The 17,511-nt window shown below is 43.1% G+C and overlaps 1 protein-coding gene across 1 annotated transcript in view; it reads right to left on the bottom strand.

The window, feature by feature from the left end:
* Positions 1-1,028: 1,028 nt before the first annotated feature.
* pparg (peroxisome proliferator-activated receptor gamma) overlaps positions 1,029-17,511 on the bottom strand; it is a 28,542-nt gene continuing 12,059 nt past the window's right edge. Inside the window, exons 2-9 of the mRNA XM_076025352.1 lie at positions 12,970-13,266; positions 12,135-12,301; positions 9,485-9,623; positions 5,353-5,552; positions 3,306-3,426; positions 2,744-2,904; positions 2,379-2,622; positions 1,029-1,458 (exon numbers count right to left, since the gene is read on the bottom strand). Of these exons, the coding sequence (XP_075881467.1) occupies positions 1,211-1,458; positions 2,379-2,622; positions 2,744-2,904; positions 3,306-3,426; positions 5,353-5,552; positions 9,485-9,623; positions 12,135-12,301; positions 12,970-13,266 (1,577 nt within the window). The 3' untranslated portion in view covers positions 1,029-1,210. The remainder of the gene's footprint in view (positions 1,459-2,378; positions 2,623-2,743; positions 2,905-3,305; positions 3,427-5,352; positions 5,553-9,484; positions 9,624-12,134; positions 12,302-12,969; positions 13,267-17,511) is intronic.

The raw sequence follows: 17,511 nt of genomic DNA, 5'->3' as shown, positions 1-17,511 counted from the left end.
GACACACAATAAAAAGACAAGGCATTAAGAAGTTAGAAAATATTTTATTTACAACAAATCTCTTTCCCTCCCCTCATTGGTATTGATCTGGCTGGTTTATCGGCAGCCAGCCGGCCTCCAGCCCTCTTTGGAAAAAAAAAAAAAAAAAAACACAGCGGATTGATCAGACACTGGAGAAACTTTCCACATATACAAAACAATTTGTCACGAAAAACCTGGCGACCTTTATGAAGGATTTGAAGTAAAACATCTCAAATAATAAGAGCAGTCATCCATACAAAAACAAACAAACAATATACACGGTAAATATGGTGTAAAATACAACTGTGTAATTTTTTTTTCAATGCACAAAAAGTCATATACTGCTGGTTTATACTGCTGGTTACTGACATCTTTGGTCTTGATGTGCTGCTTGTCTCACAGTGTTTGCAGGTGACTGACAAGTGTTTGAGGCAATAAACAGATTTCTCCCTTTGGATTAAGCTGATTAAAAGGAAATATCCCTTTCCCCCTTTCAAAAAAAATTATAACAATAACAAGAATAAAAAATTTGTCTGCGTGGACATCTGTGATTGTGTTGGCAGATTTAACCATGTGTCTGTTGCTGCGTGTCATGTTTGTTGTAACTTAAAAAGTAGCGTCTGAGGAGCACACACTTCCCGTGTGTGTGTGCGCGCGCGCGTGTGTGTGTGTGTGTGTGTAGGTTTCACAGTGATAGATTTCTTCTTATGGCACATGAGGCAGGCTGGGCCGAACACTTAAAAAACAAAACAAAACAATAAGGTTCAGTTTCCCAGTAAGACAGTCTCCACTTAGTCACAGGCGCACGTCCCTGCTGTTGCAATAGGTGGCAGTTTCATACGTGTTGTTCAGCCTACTCATTCACAAAATGTCCAGCCTCAGCAGTGGTTAAGTGACTTGTGCGCACCACAACCTTGTCACATGCTGTTGCGTTGACACCCCCGAGGTTCTGTCATTGCGTCTGTTTTTTTTTCTTTCATTTCCTGTTCCTCCCCATTTTTTTTCTAATTTCATAAGCCAGTCTTCAGTCAGGCTGCCTGTCTGTCTATCCCTCTTCCTCTCACCAACCATGGCTTTAACAATGTAAAAAAACCAAAAAAACCCACTGCACTCTCTTTGTCTGTCTGTCTCTTCTGTCCCTGTTCAGCCCTCGTCCTTCCCCGCCTCCTTCCTGCCTCCAGCGGCACGTTCAGTACAAGTCCTTCATGATCTCCTGCAGCAGCGGGTGCAAGCACATGTCCACCTCCGTCTTGTTCAGCAGCTGGATGAAGTGCACGTGGTCGGTGACGATCTGGCGCAGGTCGGTCATTTTCTGGAGCAGCTTGGCGAACAGCTGCAAGGAGTCCGGGTGGTTGAGCTTCAGCTGCAGCTCCAGAGAGTGAAGGACCGTCTCCTGGAGCTTCTCAATGGGCTTCACGTTGAGCAGGCCGGGCCGGTCTGGGCGGACGACACAGATTGATGAGAAACAGAACGAACCTGCTGGATTCCTCTATACTTTCTGCGCCTTTACCTCTGCGCCGGTCTGCACTGTATCTGCCATTTACAAAAGCCATGTTATCTTTATGTCCAGCTATAATCTCTGCCATTTAAGTCAATGATTGACTGAAAAATCTGATATGAATCTGCATCAGGTCAAGGCTGAGCTTTTATCAAGTAGCCACACGCAAAGCCGACAATATTAGACCACGGGGTTTGGGTTTTAAGACCGCTGGTGCGTGAGAAAAATAAATCACATCAGCAATAATATCCTGTGACTCTCAGCAAACTGATAAATGGTTCCACGCTGGCCATTTGTAGTGTGACAAGCTATATATAAGCTTTTGAAATGATACCACAAGCCGACTCGTGCTCACAAGGAATTACATTTGTACTTAAATCCACTATTAAGCATTAAATACATCATCAAATGGTGATCTTGTCCTCAAAATATACACATTTATTAGACAAACTGTCACAAAAATTGTTGAATATAGGAAGATTAAATGTTTTGAGAATCTTCATTAATGGTAAAAGTGCAATGGCCTAATAAGTCAGAAATTATTTTAGAAATTCAGTTACAACATGAAAAATACATATTCTTTTATTTGCAAATGCTATAGATTTAAGGGCAACTGTGCCATTAAACTTGCATTGGGTGGTGGTCGAATACATTTTCTTGAAGCCAAAATGGAGACGGTTGTTTTAACAATCAAATGTTGTAGTCCCATTTTTTTTTATCCTCCAAACTTTTTTGTTCTGCAACTTTATTTTTTAGGTCAGATCATAATTGACTAACTGACTCATTCTGCTAATGGAGCTTTACTCTCTCAGATATGATATCGATATCTTTCCAATAGTTTACGGCCTAAATTGCTCACCCCCGCTGAGGATAATGACTGCCAGGAAAAGTGCCATGTCACTGTCGTCGAGCTCCAATGTGTTGAACTTGACTGAGAACTCAAACTTGGGCTCCATCATCTGACCGAAAGGTTTTCGAAGACTCTTGAGGAACTCCCGAGTCATGAAGATCTGTCCATAACATATGAGGGTCCCGTCTTTGTTCATGAGGGGAGCCATCATGATGATCAGGATCTCGATCACGCCGTATTTCAATAAAGTCACCTGCGGGATTGTAGATGCAATAATTAATAAGAGCCGTTCTATCAACTTTGATGCAAAAAAACAGGTACAAATCGACAATCAACGTCTGCCAAAGACTTAAATCTGGGTGACGGCGCTTCACCTGGTCGTTGAGATCCAGGTCGACGAATCCCGGGATACTTTTTGCAAACTCAGTCACTTCTCTCACAGCTTCGGCCGAACGGGACTGACAGCTGTTGAAAAAACGTAGCTCCACAGCGTCGAAAACAGTACAGTCAGAATCTGGGAAAGCTCCCACCGGACCTAAAATCAGGCAATGTGCCAGCAGTTACACATTAAAAGTTTATTCAGATTGCTGCACTGAACACAATATTAAAATGTTTTTCAGAATGCCCAGGGAATTATTTTCAATAGAAAAGACCATGGAATGAAAAGCAACATAACATGAAAATGTGAGGCGAATTAGCAAAAGAAAACGTTTATCATTGATGATGATGATTGCCGATTTAGGACAATAAACCACATTAAATCTTGAAGTGAGCAAAAACATTCTGTTGTCTTAATGATTGCAACTCAGCTCCAGATTGAATACATGTTTTTCATGGATATCAATAGAAAATAATGACATAAATGTCAGTTTACATTATCATTTTGGCACAAAATGAAAATCTATCCCACCACGAAGAGTATTTTGTTTTTCTAACCTCCGTATCCCGCAGGTAGAGTGGACGTCTGCGGCTGGCGCTCTTGACTACTTGGTATGTGCCTGCAATTAATAAACTGCTCCCCTTCCAATAGAGACTTGACGTCATGGATGACAAAAGGCTGGAGGCAAAGAAAACAAACAAGATGGTACTGAAAAAAAGGTGGAATGGGTCACCTGAGGACAAAGACATTTGTCTCAGCGATGGGCGAGACATTGTCGCTACTTTATCACATTTACAACATCCACTAAAAACAAGCTACTGATGTGCACATCCTCCATGTCTGGTGGGTAAAGTCAATTAATCCTGGCCGCAGGCTGAGGCAGATAAAAACCCAGCTTCAGGTTAATGAAGCTTGACCTAGTGGAAGTCTCCCAGAACGCTGGAAGAGACGTGCGCGAGTCTAAATGGTGAACGCTGCCATTCACAATCTTCTGCAAAGCTTACCTTCCTGTTTTTTTAATAGGGAAGGGATGATATAAAATACACTCTAAAACAAACTAAAGCAAATAAGCTCAATGGGAAATAAAAACATTTGTCATGAAGGGATTTAAACTGCCTGTTTATTCAGTTGTTTGGGTGCCGTCCGTTCCTCTGAAGTAACAGCGTTTAACTTAACAATAAATAAAGTAACATTTAAAATGACGTGAATTGTAATAAACTCACCGCATAGTTACAGCATGTTAAGGGCATACGATACAGTGTGAGATTCGCTACCTCAGAATTATTGAGGAGCTATGAAATGGAGTTAGCATGCTAGCTAACATTAAAGTCCGCAAGCTATTCGACTTCATTTTGGTGGTAACACCGTGTTTTACTCAGAAAACGAATGCGTGTACTGTGTACTGTGTACTGTGTACTGTGTGTATGTTTTTGCCAGTTGCAAAGCCAGCAGCAAAGGCTGCAGTCCAGACATTAAAGCAGCTCTAGGTAACTTTTCGACCATAAAATAACGATTCCAAACTCAGTAAAGCGGTACATAACCGATTAATAGGATCAGTGGTGCCGCCTCGGCAGCGAGAGGGCGGTGTGCCGGCTGTAACTTTCAAGTGCGACCCGACTCGCCGGACGAACCACTATACGGCAACGTCACACATTTATTTAGAGACGGTTTTACATGCTACTATTACAAATACATAAGATTATAAAATGACGGAATGGAACCCAATAATTAACCTCGATGAAAGACGAAGTAATAAAAGTGTTGAACGTTTGCTACGACGTTATTGTCAATGTCTGTTTTGCATTTCATATTGGTGTTTTTTCCTGAACACATACGAGCGCTCCAGCTAGGCGACTATTTGTATTTCCCCCCCATCAATAAACTAGCGCTGCAGCGTGTTTACTTCGTCACTTTGCCATTTCCACCGAAAGTTACCTAGAGCTGCTTTAAGTTACAAAACGGAGACATCGACAACACGCGACTTTATGGTTTTGTCCAAACCACTTCCCCGTAGTTCCCTGCTGAAGCCAGCAATGTATGTTCCACTAGCAGACAGTTTTATGTTCCACTGCTTGACCACAGCAGTCAGTGCACTTTTCTGACAGACGTCCGAAGATGTGGAGAAACTAGTGGGTTCGCTTTTTGTGGAACTGCAACTTCGAGTGACCTGAGGTGAATGTGGCCACATGAAGGGTGATTTTGAAACACGGAGTTATGACTTAAGCTTAACACCAAGAAATCATGATTGTGTAAGGAAAATATGTAATTTTATAATAATGTTTTTTGTTTGTTTGTTTGTTTGTTTGTTTGTTTTTTTTTTAAAAAAAAGCATTTTCCCTTCTACTGAATTTGGATTGAATGTGATAGTTTGTTAAATTTGCTTTTTACAATCAGAACCTACCCGCTGTAATCAATTATAATACATATACATACAATATAAGTTCATATTTCCCAATTAGCGGCGCCTACTCACAATGTGCTTTGGGAAATCTCGCTAACTGTTTTTTGTGATGCTTTGTGAAAAAAATCGAATCAAGATTTTTTTTTTTCGTGCAGTATGCAGTATGTAGTCCTGCAGACGTGAGTGAAGGCAGTGCTGCCTACCGCGTTATCTCCAGTCTTCCCAGAGAGGATGGCCCTGGCCTTGGCCTTGGTGAGGGGGAAGTATTTTAGATAGGCCTCATACAGATGACGGGACAGAGCCCTCAGATCTGCTGCCTCAGGGTGCAAGTGCTCCATGTCAGACGAGAACTCGGCCAGCAGCTTTTCCTTCTCGGCCTGAGGCATCCGGCCAAATCTGATGGCTGGGAAAGGAAGCGGACACACAGAAAACAACACGTAAGAGACCCACACAGGCAACAAGCAGGGATCCGCTCAAAATATCAATACTGGCCATATTATGTGAAGTTGGCTTACACTTTCTTTCATCTATAATGTCTCTAGCTTGTCATTCAAGTCCTCAGGAAGGAGAAAAACCCATTCTTTACCTTTAGAAAATGCGTACTAAAATGCTAGGATCTTGAAATGATTGAACGATGTCACAAAGAGGTAATTGTCTCTTCAAGTCTAGTGAGGCGTCTCTGTTGCCCAACTTCTTGCTGTGGCCCGGCAAAGCATTGGTTTTTCGCCAAATGGCCAAATCTGCTGTTCTCTGTTATCGCATTCATGTTTGACATGGAAAGATTAAAAGGGCTCATCTCATTCTACAGGCTGAAGATCACTGAAGTGAAACACCAACATGGAAACATCTCTTTCTGAATACCTGATAAAATCACTGCACTGATGCATGATTAATCTTTTCTCCACCTGCCAGGCTTAAGATTTCTCCTTCCGATTCACTACAGCCGAGCCGTCTCCCTACGTCACATTTCTGCATTTATTTGCGGACGTGTGACACTCGAGTGATCGTCTTCACTATTGTTTTTGTTCCATCAGCCGCCGATGAGTCATACAGCTCCTGTCTTCATTCAGCGAAAATGGAAAATTGGCAGCAGATGCTGCGGCTGTGACGCGAGTCCCGATTACGAAACGCGTCCGCGTACTTTGACCGTCAGAGAAACATTCATTGAAAAATTCCAAGAGCTGCCGTACTTTTCCCTGTTTTGGCCGCGCCTAACATTAAAATTTATGTTCAAAAAAAATCCCCGACTACCTTCCTAAAGGGAGCGTGTGTGACTTCACCATCCACCAGTAAATAAACACAAATTTATTGAGAACCATTAAAAGCTAGAAGGCCACTTTTTAGACCTAGAGTGGATTTGCGTTATTCAGGCTCTGGAATCACTTGAAAATATCACTTTGAAAAAATACAAAATGACATTTACAAACATTAATTAAAAGTCTTTTATTCATACAGATTTTTAGAGAATGTGTCCTGGTAATCTCATGTGTGGCCCCACTGAAATTCGACTGGTTCCTAACGTTACTAAATAGCCTAAACCTGTTTTCTCGCCCCCCTCCTCGGAGTGGGTGTCTTTTTTGCCACCGACTGCAGCACGCAGGTGATTGTGTAATGCAGACTGGGTGATGAATCCACACCTTAAGCAAATGAATACAAACTCAAGCGGCCCGACCAGCGGCTGGCAGCCGGCCCGCGGCAGTGACACAGCAAGTTGGAGAGATCAGTTGAGGTCTGTGTGTGTGGACTCTGAGTGGTAAATCATTGATAAAATGAAAACACACACACTCATTTGCAAAGTTGTGCCTTATAAAATAACAGCGGCGGTGCGATGTGACGCCAGGCGGAGGCCAAACGAGAACACTAATAATAGAAGACGCTTGAAGCTGATTTCGATGAAAGCTTCTACTTGTCAGGTTAAAGTAAATAAATAAAAGGTAATAAAGAACGCATTTTCATCGGGTTGTCGAGGAAAATGAATGTCGGTGGTGTGTCAGCTAGTCACAGTTGGGATTGACCTAAGCTCTGTCACAAATAAGCCCAACCTGCACGCCTCCGTTCAAGAAAAAAAACAAAAAAAACCCAATATGAAACGGTATGAAGTCGGCCGTGAAAGAAGACACAAAGTCACGATTGCTCATCAGCGTCAGCAGTCGCAGTTGAGCCGCGACTCCGCACGTGACAGCGTGAGGTTTTTCAGAAACACACACACAGGTTCCGTCTTGCTCCCAGGTGTGGACGCGGACCGTTTCCAACTTTTTTTCTGCTTAATCTGATTGTACATCCACAACTTAAGCCCACGCTATTGTTCCTATGGATTTTCGCAATTCATTTCGCGACCAAGCAGGTTGGGGCAAATTTGCATGGAAATTTTTTATTGCAGAACGAGTTTGAATTCACCGGCGGCGGCGTTCCATCAGACCAACCCACGCGATTTTCCGTCCTTTTAAAGATCTTATTCCGTGCCAAAGTCTCATTGATCACGCCGTTCGAGCATCTCCCTCGACCTCGCGGTGACTTTGCTTGTGCAAATAAATTGACGTGCAAAACTGCCCTGTTCTGTTTGTGATTGATTTATTGTCCTATCACGTCTGCCTCCTCCCGAGCAGCTCGCCTCCACGCCTTTGTGTAGACGGAAGGGGAAGCGTGACCCGAACGACGTAATCCGTGCTAGGCTATGCTGAGAATTTTTCAGAAATCGAGGCAGCTTAATTTATTAAGAGGGAAAACTCCGTGGTTCCAACTCAACAAGTGCAAACAAAGCTCTTCTTTTTTTTTCTTACAAAAAAAAGGGCAACTCAGAGAGTTTGTCACCCGGGCACAACCTCGACACACCCACACCATCCATGATGAAACTCATTCGGGTAGCCGCAGTCAGCTCTCGAGAGGCAACAAAAGGGTGACGGACAGTTCGACAAACAGGAAAGCGACTGAGCAAACTCCGGCGAGGGCAAAGATGGGCCATCAGAAACACACACACACATCAGGGAAAGAAAAACTTGCATAAATATTTAATTTGTCTAAGTACTTCTGTACATACAGATACGTCTTTCGAAGATTGGTCAAATTACGATCACACTGTGTACTGTTGTGGGGTGTTTTCCCAGCAGACGGCATCAACGTCGCGAATGTAGCATCAGCAAGTGTTGAGGTAACAAACGTTACCCAAGCAGTATTTTGGCGAACACATGAATGCCTGAGAGCCAATGGCCACCACTTTGAGCACTTCTTGTAAATGTAGAGACCAAAGGTAACTTGTATTAATCTTGTGATGTCTGAATAAACTTGGTGCGTGGTGCGTTGGATTTTAGGTCTTCCTCCCTTGATGTGTGCCCGAGCGGAGAGTGGAGAGCAGCAGGGAGCGCTTCCCTCCTCCACCAGGTGGGTTGCAAAATGGGTTGGCCAACCAGGCGCCACCACTGGTTCTGAGTCAAGCCAACAAGCCCAAAAGGGATTTCTATGCCACTTTTGAAAAAGTGTTTCTTATTCAAAAAATGAATTCCTTAAAAAAAAAAGAAGAAAAAAAAAAGCCTCGTGTTGTTAAGTGCAGGTGGGAGTAAAGTGAGAAGAGAGATTCATCCTCGAATCTAGAAACGCACTTGTCTGTAAGTCAGTATGAATGAATGGTCACTGTGACGCAAGACGTCTTACAGATATAATGAAACTATTTCTAACCCAAGTTTGAGCCTGAATGCTGCTTTTTCAAGAAGACAAAGGTGGCAACAGCAACAGCGTGACAAATTCTACGAAACCCAACGTGCCCTTGCTTTTGCTTGCAACGTTAGCGGTGCTGGCAAAGAAAATCACTGTTCATGTTCCTCCTCCATTCGATCCCTTTGAGTTTCAACAGACGGACCATTACTGTTTACTTTCAACAAGTCCGTCATTTCTTTTTTCTTTTTTCTTTTTTTGATCTGAGCACGAGCACCGCTGCAAGGAAGTGGAGCGCAACACGAGGTGACGACCACAGAGGAAGCAAATGGAAACAAATGAAGCGGCAGAGGTGTGCACGTCTGCATTAGTCACCCCACACTACAAAGACCGAGGTGGCAGGAGTGCGGTGAACATGCTCGCACCCTACTCGGAAGACTTGTGAGGCAGAGAGAGAGAGAAAGAGAGAGAGAGGGGTTTGGTTTGCACGAGGCATTTCCTGCACCACAAGAATCAAGACTTGTAACCTCTCGGGCCTGCTCGTCGGCAAGGCTGCATCGAAACTAAGACACCTTGTTTTTGCAGAAGGCGCCTCTGAGATGGGCAAAATTTGCAAAAGAAGAAGAAGAAGAATTAAAGAAGACGTCAGGCAAATCACCGCGGACGGAAGAATCGCCGTCCCCTTACCGTTGTGCGACATGCCGACGTTGAGGCACTTCTGAAAGCGGCAGTACTGGCATTTGTTGCGCGACTTCTTGTGAATGCGACAGTGGAGGTCGCAGTGATCGTAGACGAGCTTTAACCTGATCGTCCGCCTGAAGAAACCCTGAATAGAAACAAACAGGGGAGAAGAAAAACCCAAAACGTTATATATATTTACGTTATAAAAAACATGTTTGAATATTTGTTTTTGCATCAATATAGTAAGAAAAGAAAGAGAAAGCACATTCTATTTTAATTTCTAAGGTCTAAGTCACGGCTGTTACCGGCCGTGTCTAATCTCTGAGAAAATCAATCATCACTGCCCACAACCATGTTTGGCCATAGTTTGTGTCCCATTGTGGATTTATGCTTTGATGTTTTCAACCTTAGGACCAAACGAGCAATAAGGCTGCAGCTTATCTCAGCCATTAACCATGCAGTCATGGTCATACTCCCAGCAATCACTCCCCCGCCAAGTCACGAGTCTCTCAATATCAGCCGTGTTTGTCTACCAGGACAAGGAAAGTTAATGGCAGGCTGAACTGAAAAAAGCATGAATGGAGAGCAGTGGAACTATTGTAAGGCCACTTTTTTTGGGCTGATTTGTTTGGCATGTGTGGCCACGTATGCCTGCCTCTTTTTTAAAGAAGAAAATCTCTGGTTATTTAAAGAAGGAGGAAGCTTAAGGGGGTCAACGCTCCACCTCAATAAAGAATGTTTTCTGCTTGGAAACAATTAAGTGTTTGCCGGCTTGGCTGACCCCCTCCTCTGGAGGGGGTCCCCCGAGACGGGAGAAGAACAATGACTACTGTACCTTACCCTCATTCAGCCTTTGAAGGTACAGTATGAACACAAACCCTGTGATAAATCCAACACAGCCGTCATGAGCGCCAAAGTGTCTTTCTCTCAGGACTTTCCGTAAAATGAAAAAAAAAAAAGAAGAAGAAAATCCGTTATTCTTCTGCTTGCCCTAATTTTCAAAAAGTGTGAGCGGAAACAGTAAATATTGGAAACTGAGCCCTTTATGACATCACGTGACTAGATGATACTTTGCTTATATCTTGCCTAGACTGGTGACAGCACCTTCAGTCAGGTGTTTTGATCGTCTCTATGAGATCAGCCTGCTGTTTTATTCTTTTCCAAACATGTGGGAGGTCCAGCTAAGCATCAGTTCGGACAGGAAGTGAGTGGGATCATTAGAAATAATGGCAGGTTAAACAAAAAGGCAGTTGAGATGATGTTTTTCGATTTAAAACTTTCCATTGAGTAGAATGAGTCTAGACTGGTTTCCTGAGTTCATCTTCCATGAATTCTGTCATTTTTTTGTGTGACTAAATCATATTTCAGTGAAAGTTAGTAAACTGTTTCGAGAACCAGGTCTGCTTCGGCTGCCTTTGCTGACAAAGACATGTACTGTAGGTACGAACAGTCCATATACTGCTCTGCTTCTTGTCACTAACTTATTATTTCAAAGAAAATGAATAGATGTGTGAAACTTCACCCACACCGGATCAGTTATTTATACCCCGTACTGACAGAAAAATGAGAGTTCGAAGCGCTGGCTGCAGAGGCACCAGTTGCCAATAAGCCATCACTGAGTGGAAAATGTATTGGGCTTGTGGTTGAAGTGTCAGACATCAAAAGGATAAAATATACCCATCTGTCCCAATGCAACATAATTTATTCCGCCGACCTGTTACATCAGCGCCGACAAAGTCGAAAAAAAAAAAAAAAAACAGGAGGAAGAAAAGGTTTTGAAGCTCTGTGTATCTAAAAACATTTGAAGGGTCTGTTTCACGATCAGCGTTTATTCCTCCTGGTCAGTAGGTGTCACACTCACTCTTGCCTGACTATTCTACTGGCTAGGTCGTCACAGCTAGTCACACACGGCCAGAGCTGGAATAATAAGACTGACTGAGCAGTTTCATTAATTCAGAAAAAATCCACAGAAATCTGCACGTCTGTAGTTTAGAGTATGAGGACCTCAGCGTCTTTTAGTTGTTGCTTAGTTTTGTTTGTATCAGTTGAATCAAGTTTTTAGCCAAGAAAACAAAAATCTACCATCGTTAACGACGGAATGCTAAACCGTTAGCGACCCTCTCGTCTGGTTTTTTTGGTCGGTCTGATTTCCTCAGACAGAAAGCAAATCAAACTAATGTTTCATGTTTGTCAGCCATTGCTCCAGTTGACTAAAAACCTGACAACTCTTCAGTGTCTGTGGTCGGCGGCGACAAAATAACATGTGATGTCAACACAGCTGCAACTGTCTCAGACACCCAGCTCACCTTGTCTTCGTCTTGCTTGAAAGTAACTGTTAAGAACACTTTGGACCAGATAAAATGTCTTACATACTCACTTCACCCATTAAATATATTTATTTTTCTTGGAAAATTCTGTCGGTTGTTAGTGTGAACTGTTTATTCTATTCTGAACTATGTGTTTTTTAAGTATTTTTTAAGCCATAGTACTGGGATCATGAAAAATTCAAGTCAAAGTTTAAACTTTTGCGCTTGATTTTTTTTTTTTCAACTTTTTAACTTAAAACATACATCATTTTTGTTCCATGACTGTGTGAACGCAGGGCTGCGGGCTGACGGAGGAAATGCTTGAAAGTGACTCCATGGTTCATCCTTACCTTGCAGCCCTCGCAGGCGTGAACGCCGTAGTGAAACCCAGAGGCTTTGTCCCCGCACACGCGGCACTCGATGTTGAGCTGCGGCGCCGGTCCGTCGTCGTGGTGCTTGAAGAAGACCGGACTTTCAGGGAACTGCGGGGGCGACTCCGGCTCCAGCTTGATCGAGTCTGAAGGCGGAAGCGACGTCACAAAGGGAGTGAAGGGCAATTTAACGGCGGATCATATGTCATGGCGAACACATTGTGTGTGGACAGCGGATAAAGCAGCCCACTATTGTACATTTTAAGTCTATTTAAATTTGATAATAATTTGATGTCTAGCTACAGCATTTATTTTTTATACATACACATTCTTATATTTCTATATGTCATATTCTTATGCATGTCTTCCTATATTTCTACATTCTAATTATCCATTTACAGACATCTATATCTATATTAAGAGAACTTTGTATGTCTTTGGTTTTGACCTTGCCACTCTGCCACTCTGACTTCTCCTATTTCTCTCTCTCTCTCTCCCTCTTTCTCTCTCTCCATTTTTTATATTTCTTTTTCACCCCAACCGGCCCAAACAGATGAGCGCCCTCTTGAGTCTGGATCTGCTCTAGGTTTCTTCTTCTTGGGCAGTTTTCCCTGGCCATTGTATCCCCTCGCTTGCTCTTGGGGGGGTTCAGTTGGTTTTCTTCTGACTGCGCGAAACGCTTGAAGGCGCCTTTGGATGTGATTTACCGCCGTACATACAAATAAAAGTGGATTGACTGATTGATTGGAGAGTAGCAGAGGAGCACAAACTTCAGCCACTTGCTCTGCAACGCGCACAGAACCCCGGGACTCACTGTGCATCACGGGCTCCTCCGTCCTGAAGCTGCTCAGGCTGGTGTAGTCCATGTTGGTCAGGTGCTCGTCCCTCTGCGGCGGGCTGGGCACGTAGGTCACGCTGGTGGGGGAGATGCACGAGACGAGAGAGGGGGACATGGAGGACTGGACGGAGGAGGAGGAGATGGAGCCGTAGTCGAGCGTCGTCAGGTGCTTCATGTCGAAGGAGGGGACGGCGTTGTCCAGCTCGGGCAGCTCCACGGCGTTCAGGCTGAAACCGACGGGCCAGGCTAGGAGCTGCTGGGTGTCCACCATGTCTGCAGAGCCAGGCGGAGAGACGAGAGAAAGAGAGAGAGAGGGAGAGAGAGAGAGAGAGAGAGAGAGAGAGAGAAGGAGTGGTGACGCCACTGTTGATGCAATATCCTTTTTGTTGATCGTACATGGCCTTGCCAAAAGAGAAAACAGGGCTGGAGAAGGAACTCGAGAGGAGGACGGGAAGGAGCGACGGAGGCCAGACAGTGGCGAAGTGGGGATAAGATAGAGAGAGCAGACTGAAAAATAGTGACATTGAAAAAAGAATACACAACCTTTCATCAGTCTGGGGTCACCTACTCATTTCAGCGTTAAACTCCACTATGACCAGTTTTATGAAGTAATGATCTTGAATGTGCTGCAATCCTTGTGAGTGCACAAGTATGGGAACCATTTCCAATCTCTAATCAAAAGTGACTGAGAGAAATTCAAGTGTGCAAAAACACACTAAAAGTCGGCTAAAATATAAACCATGATGCTTTGTTCACTCTTTATGAATCAACGCACACAACTAAGTCACTGTAATACAAAGCTTTGTTTCGGAAATGCTACATTGTTTAGCAATTTTAAAGCATTCAACTTCTGTAATGATGGCTGCATACTGCACACTTGATATCCGTTCTCTAAAATCACATTCAATTAGACACCGAAGGCAACAACTGCCAAAGCCATCCCATAATATGTTCAGCACATCCTGACTGATTTTCCTGCACTAGTAATGTTTCCAGTAGAGTATTTCATGAAGCTGGTTATAATGGAGTTCAATGCAGAAATCAGTCAGCCAAACTTACGATTGTGTGTGTATATGGGGAAGCCTGGTGGGCTGTGATTCCAACATGCCCACCAGGAGAAGTGCAAAACATATTGTGACCACACAGGCGTCCGTCATTGGAGGGCAACGTGAAGACTGAGTCCCAGCTTGCGTTGTGAAGGAATTTGTTCTTGATCGGCTATGTGATCTCGCAATGAGTTGGATCGACGACGAATTCAATCCCACGTGTCTGCCCTCATCTGATTCACTTTCTGCTCGAAGCCAAAGCCGCAACTTCAGATGGGAAAGACGTGGGAGCGAAGAGAAAGGGTTTGGTGGTAATGAAACGGAGTGGATCACGGTTAATGCGAAAGAGATTACAGTGGCAGCTGTTCACAACTGGACCTTTTTTCTTACTATTAAAGAAAAACACAGAGCGGCACCACATGATTTCCTTAGTGGGAGATATGGTTTGGATTTACTTCTACAGTCGAGTTTAGCCCTTTTGCTTCAACAGGAAGCGCACAAGTGTGAGTCAATGACTCCACTGGCAGAAATAAAATCAGATTTTTTTTGCTTTTTAACGCGGCAGACAGAAGGTTCGTCCAATGAGCTTCCTTTTTGTTTTTGTTTTTTTTTCCAATGAGAATATCCTTTCCCTTTCCAAATTTTCTCTGTGGGCTTTTTGTTCCCAGACACAAGACGAATCCACTCCAGCGGATTTGGGGAAACACCCTATCTTGTGTTCCAGACAAATAGATAAGTCCTATCAAGCAGTATTAACTTCTCTTCCACGCTGCATTGGTACAAATTAATGATTGTTCTTTTGTCATTCCAATATCTAACAGAGAGCAGATATTAGAGGAGAGAAATCTGCAGACAAGGCCAAAGTCCGGTCATTAGTACTACAATGTACACAAGGTGGATCAGAGTAACTAGTTAGTGATCTATGAATGTGTATATTTTGGATTTTAGCCATTTGGTGTCAAATTTTGTGAATGTCTCCAATTTATGAGAGCCTAATTGTTCCAGAAAATATATTGTTCTTTTAAGCATGACAATAAAATGACAAAAATAAGGCATTTGTTTTCAATCTGTGTGTTTTTGTGTAAAATAATACCATTTAAAAAAAATACATATCAAGGAAAATAGCTAAGTCTTGTTGTTGTTGTTGTTCAAATCAGCTCCTCATTTAGATATTGCGATGGAAACAACATCACATGCCGCTGTCATACTACAAGCTATTTTTTCCGACACTTTTCCTTTTTTATATTGGGAGGGAAAAAACACGCCCTAGTTCCACCTGTGGCTTAAAATAAAGAAAAAGGAAACAACAAATAATCAGCAGCTTAAAAATAATCAGTTGAGTAAAAGTGCACAAAACCAGCTGCCCAGGCCAAATTAGCTCCTGAGAGTTGTCCCCATTCTTAAAATAAACCCTCGGCAATCAACCTCGAGTGCCTGATTCGACAAAGAAACATGTAACAAAGAGAATATTCATTATGCAACAGGAAAAAGCTAAAATAACAATGCGGAACGAGATGGCACCATATTGACCAGGTATAGAAATGACTTGAAATGGTTCCAAATTACCTGGAAAACATCCCCGCAGAGCAAACATCCTCTTTCTATAATGCTTATTGTTTCCTTTTTTTTTAATTTTTTTTTTTTTTACTTGTGACAAAGAAATTCAGCGAGGGATCCACTTAAAATTCACACTGACATTGTTTCCAAGCAAGGCAGAATGTGTGTGCTTGTGTGTGTGCAGCCTACAGCTTCTTGGATCCTGCTGCAGGGGAAGATGCTGACTATTAATAACCAAAGAAACCTTGTTATTTTCCCCATAGTTGGCCAGTGGCCAGCTTTTTCAAACCCAAAATAGATATGGGTGGTGGGGGAGCGGTCCTTGTGTCCTGGTTGGCATCAAGTCATCAAGTGACCACGAAAAAATCTGGTTCAATAGACGCTGACATTTAATTAATTGTGCGAACGAGATCAAGTGATGGATATGAGAAAAGTTTCTAGTCTGCTTGAAGAAAAAAAAAATAACATCTCTGAATTTGAAATTTCAGTCATGCACATTTACAAAAAGAAAGAAAAAAGTAACAAAAAAGTAATAAAGCAAAAGCAACGTTACAATAATAAAATCATTGTGTTTTACCCCAAATTCAAAGTTTCAAATAACCAATTTAAGTATTTGGGTAACTTTAAAGGACAAAAAACTTCCATACCCCCATCTATCTCAGCTTTTCGTGGGGTTCGTTGCGGTCGAAACCTGCTGTCTTGGGGTTGAGGGCAGGCTTTCACCCTGGACAAGTTGCCAGTTTTTCAAGGTCAAAGCACATCAAACAACCGCCCACGCTCACATTCACAGCCAGGTACAATATAGAATAGAACTGTGGCAGGAAGTCGGCGTGTACTCGAAGAGAACCCACACAGTGTCTCCACAGAGAAGCTCGGAATGGAACCTACAACCTTTCACATTGTGAGGTTACAGTGCTAACCTGTGACGGGAAAGTCGATTATTTTTGTTCACTCGAGATCATGTGAGTCAGTCACCAAAGAGAATCGTTTTTTTTTTTTGTTTTTTTTTAAATGCATCTGAGTGACTGGCCAGAGTGCCTGGAAAACTAAATGCGCACACAAGCTCCACTGGTTACATTTAAGTTTGCAGCGTCTTTCACTCTCTCTCCTCCTCCCCTCCTGAACTTGCCAGAGAGCTACGGTGGCCTGTGCACCCAAACCTGGATACCTTATCCACATTCTTCTCCGCTGGTTTATTTAAGGACATGAGTGTTCACCCTAAGTACGAAACACACTATAAGGCAGATTGGATTGTCCACGCCGACTTCCTTAGAAATGTGTTGGAGCAAGATGGCAGCTAATGGAAATACCGAAGACAGAAAATAGAAATTTACAAAAGTGTAGTTTTAAGGTTGAGTTTGGTCTGTATCCCGTCCAAAGTTATTTGTCGTTTTGAGATCTGTCGATATAGATTGTAGGAAAACACACTGGCTCGACTTTGTGGTAGCCACGCATCAGTGGGATCTGGCACACAAGTGCTTTGTTTTGTCTTGTTGTGTTGTGTTGCGCTCGCTTTCTAGCTCGAGACCAGCAAAGTGCACACGGGTCGGCGCTGGTGACACCGACGTCTTTTAAAAACAAGTTTGCACTCTCTTTTGAGAGTGAAAAAAAACCAACCAACCCGCTGATCTCGTACATGTCTGTATCAGTCGTCGGCGCTCGGCAGTCAAACAACCTGTCAGACGTTATAATAGGTGACAGATGATTAGTTAGACTTTAGCAGTGCATCTCGTGTTTGTAAAGGTGTGTGTGTGTGTGTGTGTGTGTGTGTGTGTGTGTGTGAGCGCAGCGAGCACAGGCGTGACAGGCGTGCCACTTCTCCGATTTCCTCATGCCACAGCTTGTCTCGCCGTTGTGAGCGCAGCTTTCTATTAGCCGTTGCCTCAGACGTGACATAATAACAAGAGGAGGCCCA

Source organism: Nelusetta ayraudi, unplaced genomic scaffold, assembly GCF_046127955.1.
Source record: "Nelusetta ayraudi isolate G7.1 ecotype Tasmania unplaced genomic scaffold, CSIRO-AGI_Nayr_v1 ptg000017l, whole genome shotgun sequence".
Lineage (NCBI taxonomy): Eukaryota > Metazoa > Chordata > Actinopteri > Tetraodontiformes > Monacanthidae > Nelusetta > Nelusetta ayraudi.
Note: the sequence above shows the minus strand (reverse complement) of the source record. Positions and strands in the feature narration are given on the sequence as shown.